The 16,651-nt window shown below is 40.7% G+C and overlaps 1 protein-coding gene across 3 annotated transcripts in view; it reads right to left on the reverse strand.

The window, feature by feature from the left end:
- Positions 1-16,651, reverse strand: part of LOC144026874 (contactin-associated protein-like 4) — a 116,783-nt gene that overhangs the window by 44,848 nt on the left and 55,284 nt on the right. For all 3 annotated transcript variants that reach the window (XM_077533956.1, XM_077533958.1, XM_077533957.1), the window contains exons 6-11: positions 15,044-15,219; positions 14,512-14,655; positions 13,922-14,189; positions 11,846-11,989; positions 7,445-7,616; positions 2,606-2,712 (exon numbers count right to left, since the gene is read on the reverse strand). In XM_077533956.1, the coding sequence (XP_077390082.1) occupies positions 2,606-2,712; positions 7,445-7,616; positions 11,846-11,989; positions 13,922-14,189; positions 14,512-14,655; positions 15,044-15,219 (1,011 nt within the window). The remainder of the gene's footprint in view (positions 1-2,605; positions 2,713-7,444; positions 7,617-11,845; positions 11,990-13,921; positions 14,190-14,511; positions 14,656-15,043; positions 15,220-16,651) is intronic.

Consider the following 16,651-nt stretch of genomic DNA (forward strand, 5'->3'; position numbering starts at 1 on the left):
GCACCCATCCGGCTCCGGCTACACCACTTACCGTGCAAACAGGAGGCAACTGAATTAAAGATCCAAGAAATGCATAGGCAATGTAATTTTGGTCCAGAAGAAAGACTGGTAATGCCGGTTCTGTGTGGATTACCATCACCTCAACAAGGCCACTTGAAAGGACTCATACTGACTCAACTCAATGACGCCTTTTATTACATCGTAGTGTCCTTGCTGGTTCAGCCCAATTGACCTGCAGAATGGCTAATGACAGGTGGCGTCGGCACCAGAGGCACATCCCAAGACTACATTCTCCATAGGCCAATGACTATGGCAGTTCATGGTGGTGCCATTTGGACTTTACAATGCCCCAGTCAACTTCGAATGGTTGATGGAGAGGGTACTGGGTGACATTCCATGAGATCTGGTCTGCATGGTGTACCTGAATGACCTCCTGGACTATTCTGCCAGCTTCCAGAATGCGTTGTGTTATGTGCTGAGAGGTTTGGATCCCAAAGGCACAGACACAAATACGATTTTATCTATTTATTCACATCGAGGGGCACAGAAACTCTGAGACGCTAGGAACAGTTGGACAATAAGCCGACAAAGAACACACACTACTCAGCCTATATAGAGAATCTCTCAATCTCATCATAGAGCGTGGCAAGACATCGTATGACATGAATTTCTCCTATTGGCTGTCGACCCATACATCACACAGTACCAAAGATTCCTGACACCATACAAATCATCTAAAGGATTAAGGATTGACATCACACAGCCTAAAACTAGTTGAAACTAGATAATGGTTATATCACGGTTATATCAGTACAAAACGGACACTTGACCCCCAAGGTCGCGAACCCAACTTAACAGGACATGAACTCGAACATCACTTCAGTTGAAACTTGATGATGGCCACATAAAACAAAAACATCTCATGAGACAAAACATCATTCAAACATCACCCCTTCATGACACTCTGGACCATTTAAAAGAAGTCCTCATCATGATCCCAAAGGCTGGACTTTTCCTGCAACCGAAAAAGTGCTCCCTGTTCCATGCAAGAGACATCCTGGGACACATCGTTAATGTAGCCGGGCTAGCCACAGTATCCTGAAAAGAGTGAGGTAGTAAAGAAGTGGACCGTGCTAAAAGACCACAGTGAACTTAGCAGTTTTCTTGTCCTGGTATCATACTGCCGCCACTTTGTTAAGGACTCTGTCTTCATCGCCACCCCAGAGCATCGACAGACACAAAAAGTCAGTCCAGTGCAAAAAGGCCTACCGAAACATACAGCGGCCTTTCAACGGAGATACTGACGCCATTACTAGGGGTCTTGAGGATGTGCTGTCCCAGGACGAAGAACACAGGAAGCTCATCTTCCACTACTATAGCAGCGCACTCAGCCAATAAGAACGATCAGCTGACTCCATGGCATGCTGGATCTGTCGACAAAGGCCCTGTACTCCCAAAGGTCCAGCCTTTCACCTGAGACAATCTTCTCCATCTCCAAGCATGAGTTTTAGAAATATCATTTCACAGGCTGCTTTAGTACCGACTAGAACTCTGAGAAGAGGGATGCAATTCTACTATGACGGATATGAATGTCCATTTTTTTTTACATATTGTAGGGATCATGAAGCCACACACTTCCCAGCATGCTTAGCTCCATCCATCCACCAGTCCATCCATCCATCCATCCATCCATCCATCCATTTTTCTTAACTGTTTATTCCTCACAAGGGTCGCGGGGATGCTGGAGCCTATCCCAGCTGGCTACGTGCAGCTGGCGGGGTACACCCTGAACTCGTTGCCAGCCAATCACAGGGCTTGTTAATATTTTTATTACGATAAAAGATGCTCTATTTGCTCTGAGAGAAGTGTGTCTTTGGAGATGGAAGCGCAAAGGAACTGAGGAATAACGGAAATGAAAGGGTAGGAGCGCTATACAGTAAAGCTTGAAGGTTGGCTTAAGTGAGGCAGTGGCCGAGCCCAAGTCTTGAATGTACTTTCTGTACTACTTGTGGGAATGAAGCATCTGAAGAGCATCAGCACAAGGGTGTGACAATATTTAATAATGTAAATTAAAAATCTGAGGACCTTCCTAATTGCTTCCTCTTCATTTGGTCAAATATAACAAATGATAAGCTTGGATCATGTTGCACAGTGAAGTTTGAAAAAAAGTAAAAAGGTTTTTCAAGTAATCCTGAAATATGAGTGTGCTGTGTTAAAATGAACAGCTGTTGTGTGTAATTGTGCGTGTGTGTTTGGGGGTGTGTGTGTCTGTGTGTTGTTTTTTGTGCGTGGAGTAAGCATCACTGTTTACACTCCAGGGCATGTATTATTTTTGCATAATGGCCTTTTGCATTATGTCCCAAAAATATGTTGCAATGTAGAATGTGTATTTACATTAATATACATATTACCCTACCCTAATGCTAATGTTGCTGCATGCCTGCTGAATCTTAATTGGGTTTAATAGAAAGTTTCCCAGCCTCAAAGTAAGCAGAAACAATAATGCAGCTCTTGTATTCAATTATTTGTTTGTGTCTCTTATCACATATCACATTATTCTATACATTTGCAACTTGCATTGCATTGGTCGATATATGTCGCTTACAGCTGTGGCAGGTGGCCCCTCTGTAGCCACTGTTGGAACAGTTACAATGGAAGGTGCGCCACGACTGAGTACATATTCCTCCATGTTCACAGTGACTGGGGGAGCACCTGAGAGGCAAACAAAGGAACAATGAGGAAGGGTTAGAAATCTGTTACCTTACCTCTCACAAGTTTTGCAATAATTTTAGGAAGAAAGATACTGTTTTCAGTTGCTCTGGTAAAGATAAACTAAAACTACACACAAAACCAAAATTATTATTATTATTTTAAGTTTAGTATAGGTGACTGACCTAAAAATTCAACAGAAAGCTGGCCTTGAGTCTGTTGTAACTGTCGGTCTATCACTAAGAGGCTAAACTCAAACTGCCTGTCTCACTCATGGTATTCACGTGTTACATGTTTTCATATTTTTAAGAGCGCAAAGCTAGCTTTTTCTTTATCACATCCGATGAATTGCTTCCAATTCAGGGCACAAGGTACCCTAGATATAAAAAGTTTACACACTGCTGTTTGAATTTCAGTTTTGTTTTGTTTTTTAATACATGTACTGTTTACAAAAAATAAGATAAATCATTTCTAATCCTTTTCCAACGTTAGTAATTTTATATATTCTTGAAAGTGAGGAAGTAAGAATAAATTGAATAATCTGCTGCTCAAAATTAACATCACATTCAACCTCGACACCTTGCACCATCTAAAGCAGGGGTAGGGAACCTTGGTCCTCGAGAACCACCAATAGGGTTTAGCTGCAGACTCCTGGGTGAATTGAGCTGCACAGCTCTACCACAAGTCGCCTCCACTTGTAAGAAGCACCACATACAACTCCACTTGAACAAAGTGTGCAACAAACAACATACTCAAAGTCGGAAACTTGAGGATATATCGGTATTTGGTGGCGCTGTGTCACAATTTTGGTGTTCAAAGTGGAGGTCAGTGTTTCCGATGGCACTCTCGTTGACGAGTTACTTATTTAGTTACTTTTACCTTGCCAAAAGATGGTGAGATGCTGGACTGGTTGCCAGTCAGTCCTGTTTAGATAAAAAAAAAACACTCACGTCCACATTAAGAGCTATGATCAAAGTAGTCTTCAACTAATCTCAGAAATTCCACGTAAGGCGAGAAGTTTCAAACACCATATGCTAGCACCTCTCACCAGAAGATCCATCGAAGAGAGAGGAGATTGACAGAGGCTGAGAATGCTCTTTAATGTCGTCATTTGATGGAGATGGAGACTCTCCTAAAGATGACATCACACCATTGAGAGCATTTGGTCTGTTCCAGGTGTCTGCAGTGATGCGGACTCTGTATCGGTCCGTTGTGATGAAGAAAGAGCTGAGCCAAAAGGCGAAGCTCTCGATTTGCCGGTCGATCTACGTTCCGACCCTCACCTATGGTCACGAGCAGTGGGTCGTGACCGAAAGAACAAGATCCCGGATACAAGCGGCCGAAATGAGTTTCCTCCGCAGGGTGTCCGGGCTCTCCCTCGGAGATAGGGTGAGAAGCTCGGTCATCTGGGAAGGACTCAGAGTCGAGCCGCTGCTCCTCCGCGTTGAGAGGAGCCAGCTGAGTTGTCTCGATCATCTGGTTCTGATGCCTCCTGGACACCTCCCTGGAGAGGTGTTCCGGGCATATCCCACCGGCGGGAAGCCCCGGGGAAGACCCAGGGCACGCTGGAGAGACTATGTCTCTCGGCTGGCCTGGGAACGCCTTGGGATCCCGCCGGTGAAGCTGGTTGAAGTGGCTGGGGAGAGGGAAGTCTGGGTTTCCCTCCTAAAGCTGCTGCCCCCGCGACCTGACCTCGGATAAGCGGTAGAAGATGGATGGATGGATGGATGGATGGATTAGATATGTTGCTTGTGCCTTAATTTGAGTGCAAGAAACTGAAGAATTATCAAAGCTTTTTAAATTTTCTTTCTGTGACCAAATGCATTTGAGAATTAGCAGCCAACAAACCTTAGAAACAGAAGTACGTTCAGCCTAGTAATCATGAGCCAGTGCAGTCAAGTCTTATTGGTATCAATTAATGCCCCAAATACAAAAAAAGTCAAACTGTCAAACAAAATCAAAACAATTCAAACTAAAATGATCAAGAAACGACAAAGGGAGACAGGGATTATGACTAGTTAATTTGAAGTCCTGCGTCATTAACAGTCCATCATACGTCACCATCGGATAGCTGCAAGACTTCCGCAGAAATGTCTCTCGATTTATGGTGGAAACTCCTCGGTTCTCTATCCTCGCACCTCCATGGGCGTTTAAGATGTTGGTGCAAGAACGTCGAGGTCGCTATCGGTGTTTTGAGGAGTGAGGAGCTAGGTGCTATGCAATTAAGAGAGATGAGATGAATCCACTGTCCTGCCTGTTTTCCATGTCTCACTCTTCCAACACAGCTGACTCCAATGATCAGCTCATCAGCAAGTTCTCTAGGAGCCGGATAATGATCCTGTTCATCAAATCAGGTGTGTCGTGGAGGGAGACATGGAAGACAGGCAGGCGGCGGCTCTTGAGAACCAAGATTCCCTTCCCCTGATGCAAGTATCTTTGCTTAACCCAGTCCTTCTTCACAGGGGGGCGCGGTGTGATGCCAGCTGTGGCATGTGTGACAAAGGGTAAAATTTTTTTTTCTATATTAGAATAAAGTGCATATAAAATGCATATCCACTACAGTAGGGGGCAGTGGTGCTCTCATTGTCAGAGAGTAAGCAAGGAGTATTAGCTTCTCTGCAAAGGTGTAATTACAGTTTTAAGTTGTAAAAAACTTTGAACTACAAATTTGCATGAAAAGTGCTTTCTAAAATTTTGATTGATTAATTGAACTAAAATAATCGAGAAACACAGGCTTAACCCCAAATATATTTCAGATGTTCCAGTACCAGTTTCTGCTTGAACTTTCATTTAGGGCTGGGCGATATGGCCCAAAATTCATATCACGGTATAAACTGCATCCCTTCACGGTAAAGGTAGGGATAGAATTAAGTGGGTTTTTTTTTAATATAAATAATTTGCTTCCTGGTTTACATAGTCTTTTTATAAAAGCTAAGTGGATAAAAAAAATAATAATAATAATAATAATAAATTTACTTTGGATAACAACATTTTGTGTGCAAATCTCAAATCATATTTAAAAGTCAGCACTCGGTGTTGACGCCATTGTTATGCTGAGCGTCAGATACGATGATGTCATCAACATGCGGCATGTAATGACATCATCAACATGCGCTCTGGGATGATGTCATCAACATGCGCTACCGCGGTATGACGGTAGAGTCAAAATCTCTACCTTTGGCAAAATTTATACATTGAATATACCGTTTATATTGTCCAGCCTTACTTTCATTTCAAAGTAACTCTTTTAGTTTAAACTATTTTTTCTTCAGTTTCATTTTCAGACTGTTTAATTAAGATATGGTGGCCAAAAGATATGAGGAGTCAGCAGCTGGATAGGGTAATTGTCAGGCAGACCACTACTGCCACATTCAATTATTGAGGTCCAGAGATACCTGGCAGAGAGCAATATTCCAAGAAGCGAGTCTCCTTCAAATATTGGGACAACCAGTACACATGCCAAAATCTCTTCCAGCGGACAATTTTCACACAAGCCTGATCAATGTGATGTGAGTGGCTGTTCACTGTTCATTAAAACTGGAGGACTTGAATCAGAAAAGTGTAATTACCTGCTGATGCTTGAGCATAACTTCTGGAATTATGGCCCAAAAGTCCAACCTTGGATTCATCTGACCATTTTCCGACGTTTGTAACTTTTTTAACACTTTTGTTGTGGCGGCCCTCATGCCACCGTATATACTGCTAGACCAAGTCAGCTTTCGTTACGTACCAGTGGGCTGGATCTCAGCGGGAGAATGTGTACCTTCTCTTCTGAGTCATTGGGCAGTGAGTGTGTGGCGACCAGCTGCTATCTTCTACTTGTAGAAGCAGAATGCGTAAAAAAACAAAACAAAACAAAAAACGTAACCCGTGGAGACTGTATTTCACATGTGTATGTGACGCAGCTCACCTGACTACCTCATTTCCTCATTTATTGAACCACGCAATCGAGTAGGCTCTGCTTCTCAGAAACTATTGATATTAGTTAATAACGAATCTGTGTGTTTAAAACCCTTGTGTGGTATGTGTAGCATGCGCCTTTGGAGATTTCATTGTATTTTAACTCGTGGTGACATTTTGTTTCCAAGCTACCAAATTTGTCAATAATGGAGTGCTTTGACCACTGACACTAACACATTCCAACACCCCACACACCTACGTCGACAGCTGAACATTGTTTTGATATTATCAGAATCTAATGCCGATAACAGTGTTAGCTAATGCTAATTAGGGATAGCAAAATAACACAATGGACATAATGAATAGAGGATGAAACTGAAAACCACTTGACATATAGGGCTCTATTTTCATGACTGATGCAAATCCGGTACAGAATGCGATATAAATATGCAGAGAGGCATGTTAGTGGCTCAATTCAACTTGCGCATATAATAGGTGCAAGCAATCTCCAGTTGACCATTCCCAAATGTTTTGGTTTTGTCCCAGGCTTGCACAAAGCTGTGGGAAGAAATTTTCGATACACTTAAAGTTGCTCTATGTAAGAAGTTGAATTTTGAATCACTACTGCTACTACTAATAATAATGCATCAGATTTATATAGTGCTTTTTTCAATGGATACATTATTCACATTCACATACAACATTTTGTATCACTGGGTTTGTCAAAAAAAAAAAAATCAGCATTTCACTTGTTTTTTAAGTTAATAATAACTATCCATTGTATCGTGGCTTGGTTTTGCAAGCCCAGTGGAATCAATGTATTTTGGAGTTTTACCTGTCGGTGATGCCGCACATATCAATCTGCAAGTGGCTGTAATTTCCCAACAGCCTTTCCTGCATCTTGATGAAGTCCAATGGATGTTTATCCAGAGTCACAAGGCGCATACAACCCTGGAAGGTTGTAACAGGGTTGCTACACTTGTGGTGACCACCTTGTGGAGGGCAGCCTGAGGAACAGCATGCAAGACAATACGGTTAATGGAATACAGGCTTTGCTACCACTATGTATTGTTGACTATTATCTCTTCTGATTCTGGTGCATCATTACCATAAAATTCAACTGAATGATGGTAATTATCTAAGTGTTAAATAGCATCACTCAACTCTGAAATATGCTTATGCTGATTGAATTACTCAAAGAGTGTTCACTGGGAGGCTTTCTGTCATATTACAGTATGTGAATGTGAGCAGACGAAACCTGCAAAAGAGAAATTTCGATTCAAAAATGGTTTACCATAATCTTGAACGGTGATAGTTTTCATTGTTTTGAAATATGATCTACAGCTTGTCTTTGTGGGGGGGGGGGGGGGGGGGGGGGGGAATAAGTGTATGTCAAGCATCATTGGACATTTGCATTTGACAAGAGGGGGCCATCCAAATATATGGTAATTTTCCTGAATATTAGTGGCAGGAACAGCCAAACTATTTTTTAAAAAAGCGTCATTTATAATCCATTTGGTTTAATGGTCTGCCTCAGCTGGGTTTGAATATCTTTTGGAACGTACAGTATCTCTGTGGAGTTTGCAACTTCTTGCCTTGCTTGCATGGGATTTCTTAGATTATTTGAAGACTTTACTTTGATCTATGGCTGCTCGATTATGGACAAAAATAATAATCACGATTATTTTAGAAGTAATTGAAATCGATTATTTTTTTGGTGCAAAACAAGAAAATGTGCATTTAAAAATATTAAAACTTTTTTTTAAATATATATAAAAGTAGTTCTTTTGGACCAAACATAATTTATAATATTTATTTATTTTATTTCTTTATTTATTTATGTTGACAAAAACTTGAAGTTTGAGTGCAGGATGATCTTTTTTTTTTTTTTGGTACAAAACAAGAAAATATCCAGCTTACAAAAAAATATTAAGACAAATAAAATTATTTGAAACACTATAATTATGCAAGTTATTTTGGATGAAACAAAATGTATTAAATTAGTTATTGTAAAATAAAAAAAAAGATTCAAATGTATATAGTCACACAACTCAAAAAGAGTATTAATAATCTTTTTTTTGTTAACGATTATGCTGATTTTGTAATTGTGGTGTGTAATAATTGAAATTGTAATTGAATTCCGATTAATTGCACAGCCCTACTTTGATCATAGCTCTTAAAGTGGAATATGAGTAGTTGTTTGTCTAAACAGGACTGACTGACAACCAGTCTAGCATCTCGCCATCTTTTGGCAAGGTAAAAGTAACTAAATAAATAATAATTATCAAATTTAATCAAATCATTTGCTGAAAATAAATAGCTAAAAATGCAGGTCAGCAACAACTGACTTTGTTTTGTTGTACGTTAACCTGTTACACCTGTAACAAGTTGTGATAAATATTTTAAAAAGTGATCAGAGTTGCAGCTGCTACAGAGGGCTTTAAATTTCCATTAGTGTGGGACTTGCGGGACAATTCAAAATCAATTCAAAATCAGCCACAACACACGACATTTGTTTGTGACACGTCTGTTGGATCAAAATTGGGCTTTGTGTAGTCTGAACTTGGCATAACAAAAACTCCCATGCATGTATCCCCATTCTGTACTTCTGCCGGATTGGCTTTGTTACCTGCCTACCACAGCTCCGTACCTGTGGACCTCTTGCTACCCCGCTGGATCACATTATCCTGGTATCCTTGAGCTAACAATAATCATTCGTCACATTAATCAATCTTTTTGCCTGTGTCTGCTCTTGGGTCCTCTTCCCACGCCACAAATCATAACAAATAGTGCTTAAACTCTTAGCATGGGCTTCGTCAGGTTGATAGAGATCACATCATTAACATGACTTGTATGGTATTAATTAATGAATCAGCTACAGTAGGTAAGGCTACACTGTAAATGTGCTTTCATTTACTTAACAGAAAGCATGAGTGCAGGAAACATAATAGCTACAACAATTTTATTTAGTTTACATTAAATTTTTTGGCCTTATTCGTATTTTGTTTAATTTAATTCAAGTCACTAATACCAAAAAAAATATAAACAGGAAACAGTATGTATGATCTGTCAGATATTTTTTCATGAGTTTGATAGGAGTCATCACACACATTAATTGCTATTCAGGCTACAGGCTCTGTGTTACTCTAATTGCAGTCAGGCCATTAGGTGCAGTTTGACAGCTCCCAGCAGAAAAGGGGAGAGCGAGAGAAAATATTAATTGTGTATTATCACTTTAAATTTAAGGCACTCAAACAGAGTGACGGCAGGGGCGTCTTTGTGACTGTGATACATAATTGCTGTTTTTATATTTCATGGAAATGAGATGGATCATCATACTCATTACACTTTCATGCAATATTCTTACTAATAAAACATTATATGTGCACTTGAAAAGTCCACATGTAAGATATAAAATGTGTTGTCAGCTAATTTTATTCAGTCAAACACACGCTTCAGAGTGTCAAGCAGCAGTCTGGCAAATTAGAGAGAGAAAAAAGTGCATAGAAAAATGACAGGTGGTGTTAGAAAAGTCAAGAAAAATGTTGAAAAAAATAAAGATGACAAAAGGGACACACAATTTCAACGCTAAAGAAAATTGTAGTTTAATATTAAGGAATTCATTTCCATTGAGTCATGTAACAGGCCACTGCATTCTAGATTTAGACACATTCATACAACACTGAAAATGTACTTAATGTGATAAAATAGTAGACATACTGAATCAATAATTTGTCTATATCCGCTTTTAGGCTTTTACTACTACATTTTCTAGTTCTTATTCCTCACACTTTTTTGTCCTTCTACGACTTTCACATTTTTCATCTGAGTAAATTTCATGGAGAATTTTTCTTGAAAAATACTATATTCTGTCCCAGTCTAATCAGATTAATCACATCTTAGAATTTTGATTAATCACTTAATTAAAAAGGTTTATCATCAACATTTTTGCCTGCCAAAGCATCAAAGAACACCTGTTATGTGTTAATTCTTTCAATATTTAATGTTATGAGGATGTCTTCAACATTTTTAAACCACTGCACATGCTCATCCTCCTCTTTTTCTAATAACTTAATTATTTGCATAATTTAAAATGGGAAAAAATGTCCCAAGTAGTTTAACATGAACAAATATTCTAAATGTCATACGCAAACATTTATGAAATTTTTTAACTTTAATGCATGTAGTTACATTTTTTGCTCAAACACAACCTGTGCTACCTATAAAGTAACCATACGTTGTCAAGCTAAAGGATAATCTGTGGTCAAAATTAATAGTGTGATTAATATGCGTTGATACATGATTAAGGTGATTTTTTTGTGATTAATTAATTAGTTAACACTAACTTTTTTTTTCTTCCCTCAAAAACACTCAAGGGTTGAGTAACATCGCAGAACATTCAGGTTGGGAGACTTCCAATCTACTCGCTAAATCAGGTGGAATCCTCGTACCTCCGAGACCATTTTTGGTCTCCTCTTGGACACACCAGCAATCTGTTGACAAACAGTAGGCGTGGCATAGCTCAAGTTGTATATAGTGGTTGCTGATTCTGAAGGTTGTGGGATCGTTCTTCAACCCTTGAGTCATTTTGTATTTTTATATTATACTCTCTTCCATGTGTTAAAGTTTACTATGTTTTAACTGGAACCGAATAGTCTTTTTTTTTCTTTTTTTTTTGTTAAGAGTCAATTTTACGAAATTTACTGTGACATTTTGCAAGCACGGAATAATGAACAGATTGATTGATTGATTGATTGATTGAACATATAAACATAAAAAAAACAGCAGAGAAACAAAAGTTAAAAAAGAAAAGAAGAAAAGAAAAAACAAAAAACAAACTCATCATAGTTTACATGTTCAAAAGGGAGTAGGAAGAAGTTAAAAACTTATCTAGTCCTACCCCTCATACATTATACATTTAAACTTATTTCATTATTAATACAATACTAATTTACTATTATTTAAAATAAAATATTGCATGCATTATCCAGCAACATATATACATGAAATTCCTAGACATATACCATAATACATTTAGAAATCATATACTCATACTCATTATATACAATTTTCATGCTCTTATTTGACATAAGTAATTTTTTTTAACTTTGCTTTTAAACAATTTTTTAAACTCAACAAGTAAGTCACATCTTTTCGAGTCAATTCCCAAATTATTCCACAAATTAACACCTGATACAGAAACACACAGATAAAACAGTATATCTTGTTTCCTTACCACCAAAGAATAGCTGAGCATCAGGATGTGGGATGCCTGCAGTGTGAGCAGTACTTCCTTCATCATTGTCAACTGTGACGCTGAGGTGATCTTGTCCACAGCTAAGCTCCACTGAATGCCACTGACCGTCATTTAGCCCCAAACCTGACAACAATAAATGTCATCTTAAAATCAAGTTTCCCGGTGTGAAGCATTGTTTATTGTGTAAACCCACATCTGATCAAAAGCAGTTAACGTGACATTTCTGAGATATGATCAATAATAGATTAACTTTTCCCACATGAATAAAAATAATCTTTTACAAAGTTCACTCATCATGAGAAGGTTAAGGTACATCTGATTTTAATGTCGTGTGTGACAGAAAGTGTTGGCATGGAGATTGAAAATACAAAAGTTGGATAAATGCTGGAAAGATGACATCAGACTTAACTCAAACCCCTTGACAAGCAAATTAGGTTCCCCTTCATCTGACAATTAACATAGATTTTAAACATAGAAGGCCAAAACATCCCTAATGAAAATTAAATTGCACTAATAAACTAGCCACTAGAGCAGGGATGGGCAATCTCGGCCCTCGAGGGCCGGTGTCCCTGCAGGTTTTCGATGTTTCCGTTTTCCAACACAAGCTGATTCCAATCAACGGGATCGTTATCAGTCTTGTGCAGAGCTTGCTGATGAGCTGATCATATATCAGCTGTGTTGGAAAACGGAAACATCGAAAACCTGCAGGGACACCGGCCCTCGAGGGCCGAGATTGCCCATCCCTGCACTAGAGGGTGCTATAACTGCACAAATGGAAATCAACCTGACTTTTTTTTAACAGATGTGTTCCTTTTAAATATTGTGAACATGACGACGACGATATTGTGGCAGTTTTAATATCACGATATTGCCCTTATCGTTACATCCCTAGTTATCGGCCGCCCTCACAAGTATCCGGTAGCTTGAAATAAGTCCTGTTTAGGCCCAATACTGATACGTACCTTGACATCGGTACTCATCAGTCCCTAAACTTAAAGGTGTATTTAGACCAGAAAAGTCCTTTAGTCCGCTTGGTTGGTCCGGACCAAAAGCGGACTTTCTTTTTTTTCGTTCGTATTCACACCGTGCTTTTTGCAAGTGGACTATATTGCCTAATCACGTCAACCCACGTGATGATCTGTGCTCCCATTGGACAAAAATGAGGAGCGCTGAACGCAAAACAAAACCCGGAAATAGAGGAAAACATGACATTCCGACGTGCTGCATTACTGCGCTGCATATTTGTTGCATTATTAGATGTAAGATATTTGTGAGCGTCAAGGGCAGCTCATTCAACGGAGGTTTCGCCATGCTAATTTTGGAACAAGTCGTCAATTGTGTGCAGTAAACGGAGGAGCAGTTGTGTTCCGTTTACCCCGGCCTCACTACAACATGCTGACAGCAGCGTGGCTAAACAGAATACGGATGATTATGAATGAATTTAGCACAATATTCACTACCGAGCAAAATTCCCCCCCGCGATACTTGACTACGATGCCTTGTCAAGCCCAAAAAGGCGCATATGTCCAGCAGTTGGAGCGGATCAGCCGTGGTTTGTATTCAGACTGCAAAGCGAACCGCGCCGAGTGCGTTTGGAAGCGGACCGAGACCACCTCGAAAAGTTGGTCTCAGTCTGCTTGTTTGGTCCGCCCCAGGATTCGTTTGTGTGTATTCCGACCTGCACAAAAGGTCCGGACCAATGTGGGAAACGAATTCTGGTCCGTTTAAAGCGGACCAAACAATGCAGGTCTGAATACACCCTCAAACAGAATGTAAAGTGCCGGTAAACTGGTTTTAGAAACTGTATGCTGACACGTAGAGTCACAGCAAAAAATTTAAAGTGTGCCATTAAGGAGCGTTGATAACCGAGTGACAGGAACATCTTCGTGTGGGCCTCGAAATGCGTTTTGACTTCCTGTAGCTGAGTGTTCCATTTGGTATTTGTGTATTTGAGTGAATCGCTCAATCATCTCCTTTTATTCACTTCACTCAAGAGGTGGTTTATTAAACTTGTTTTTAAGTCAAACTTTGTCTCGCGGTATACGTATGACCAACCTGTATTGAGGTGGAGCGGTGCCCCGACCGTGTCGTTGATCTGTAGTTGGAGTCTAGCATCACGGAGGTACAGCCAGAGAATTCTGTGCTGCTGCAGAAAGTTAAAGGTGAGCAGCAGTCCCTCCTCGTTCCACGTCCGGAATTGTAAAGCTATAACGACGAGCACCGATGACCCCGCGGTGCGTCCAGGCAACTGGAGGAAGCTCTGGGAGTCTGTGAATGTTACAGCCACTGAAGCTGGCTCAGCACAAGAAAAAGTCACATTGCCCTGAAAAGAAGAAGGTAGCAATGAGAGCGCAATGTGACAAAACAAATGTGACCTTTTGATGACACGTCTCATTTGGCGCTCTCTGAGGAACACATTTACTGTCACGTAACAGGCTCTCTATGTTGCACATTCCATTGTAAACCAACATATTTTTTCCATAGTACATTTCATACATCTCCTGAGAAAAGTGCCTCGTGATATTAGCTGAAACCAGAAATACTACATCTATGTAAAAATCAACAAACCATATACAAGATAAACAAGTCAATAACTATTGTTTTCGCAGTTGAAGCACACAAAATGTGAGAAGATGCAAACTTACCAAGACAATAACATGTGGGTTGTTTTGCTTTACCATGTCTATCAGGTTGAGGTCATTGTAATGCAGATTTTCCACACAGCCATTGAAATTCTTCTTATTGGGGGATGACTTTAGTCCAGGGCGTTGGACAGCTCCTAGACTCAACTGCATAAAATAATCAATACATAAAGAGTTAGCCCATGTAACTTCAAATTGCAGGAGCTACATGACAGACCCTTCTTTGCCATATTCAACAACAAACAAAATATCCATCCAATCCATCCATGTTTTACTGAGTATTTTATTCAAGAAGCTGGAGTCAACCCAAGCTGACTACCAATCACATTCACATTCACACCTAAAATCTATGTAAAGTTCAATAAACACAACACATGTTCCTAAATGTGGGAGCACAGAAGAGTACCCGAGGTGAACCATCATCTCTCTGCTTCCCATAATCAAAACATATAAGACCTCCTTTTAAACAAACAGAGTGAGAGGAGTGTATGACATGTCAAAGCGTGTATTTACTTTGCTGTGTAGTTTTTCTCACCCAGTGAATGTCCCAGTGACTGAGCTCAGCTGGTATGACAACCTGCTGTGTATTCTTATCCACAGTGAGGCGTAGGTGGTGGCCAATTCGCTCTAGCTTTACATGGTGCCATTGTTGGTCGTCAAGCAGACTACCCATTGTTGTAAGGACATGACCACCAAATGATGAACTCAAACCTGCAGCATGGATGACAAGGAACAGTGCACATCATTGGGATGATATTTTCAACTGAGTACAGTACATTTATTTTCTGAAAAGTATGCCTCAGAAATGAACACTCCTGAGCGTATAGACTGGTTGCTGAGTCAAAACAGAATGTACATAGAGAAAAATACACACATTTACACTGAGTGGGAATGGAACACACATGCCTGCGCTATAGGCGGTTTTACAGGATGGTAAGAGATGGCAGATGCCACCTTCACCAAATGCCTTGCCAACCCACATTGTTGAGAAATATGCGTGCTGAAGTGACATGAACCTGCCGCTGGGACTGGCAAAACATCATGCTATCATGTTTGAGGTGGTATCAGAGGGATGTATCACAAGATCGATGTAACAAATTGTGATGTTTAAGATGTTTCAATGTCATGTCACGGGAAAGAACAATATAAAGATGGAATATGAATGCATTGTGATAACGTGGGATGAAGCTTTCAGTTTGAAGCCTCAGAACATAAATCTAAATTGCTTGTTATTCACACCTGACGTAAAGACATATCCCATCCATCCATCCATCCATCCATCCATCCATTTTCCTGACCGCTTATTCCTCACAAGGGTCGCGGGGGATGCTGGAGCCTATCTCAGCAGGCTTTGGGCACTAAGCAGGGTACACCCTGGACTGGTTGTTAGCCAATCGCAGGGCAAACTGTCACGACGAGGAGAGGTAGGACCCAGACGCAGGATAAAGGTAGGCCACAAAGGCAACAGGTTTATTGCCGGTCAGCAGCTGTCTCCTCTCACACTGAGAGGAGAAAGGGGAATCAAAAAGTGGAGAACTAAAAACGCTCCACTGGGGAGGAAAAAACAGGCAAAAGGTACAGGGGACAACAAAAGGCGCTCCGCTAGGGAGGAAAAGGGCTAAAGGCAAAAGGGGTAACTAAAGGCGCTCCGCTGGGGAGGACAAGGCACAAAAACAAGGCAAGACTACAAGGCACCGGGAACAAGGACTCGAGGACTGTGGGACGCTTCCATGCACTGACTGTGTGTGACACTTCGGCAACGGAGGGGAGAATGCAGGTGGCTTTTTATTGTGGCTTGATTGGTGGCAGGTGGTGGTGGTAATCATGGGCGGGGACCGGTAATTACCAAGCAGCAGGAAGGGTAAGTGACCTGAGGTGAGAGGGGAATCATTATTTCACAACAAAACAGGAAACATGAACACAAAAATAAAAGCATGGGCCGTCACGCCGGTGGCGGCGTGACAGTACCCCCCCCTCAATGGCCGGCTCCTGACGGCCATCCGACTCAAAGAGTCCAAAAACAAGGGCGGGCGGAAAGGGGGCACGGAGGTGGGAACACGGCCCACCCCTCCGTCCCAGACCAAAGGCAGTTCAGGAGGGCGTCCACGACGCCCGACGAGAGAGTCCCAGCGGGGCCAGTCAG

Source organism: Festucalex cinctus, chromosome 10, assembly GCF_051991245.1.
Source record: "Festucalex cinctus isolate MCC-2025b chromosome 10, RoL_Fcin_1.0, whole genome shotgun sequence".
Lineage (NCBI taxonomy): Eukaryota > Metazoa > Chordata > Actinopteri > Syngnathiformes > Syngnathidae > Festucalex > Festucalex cinctus.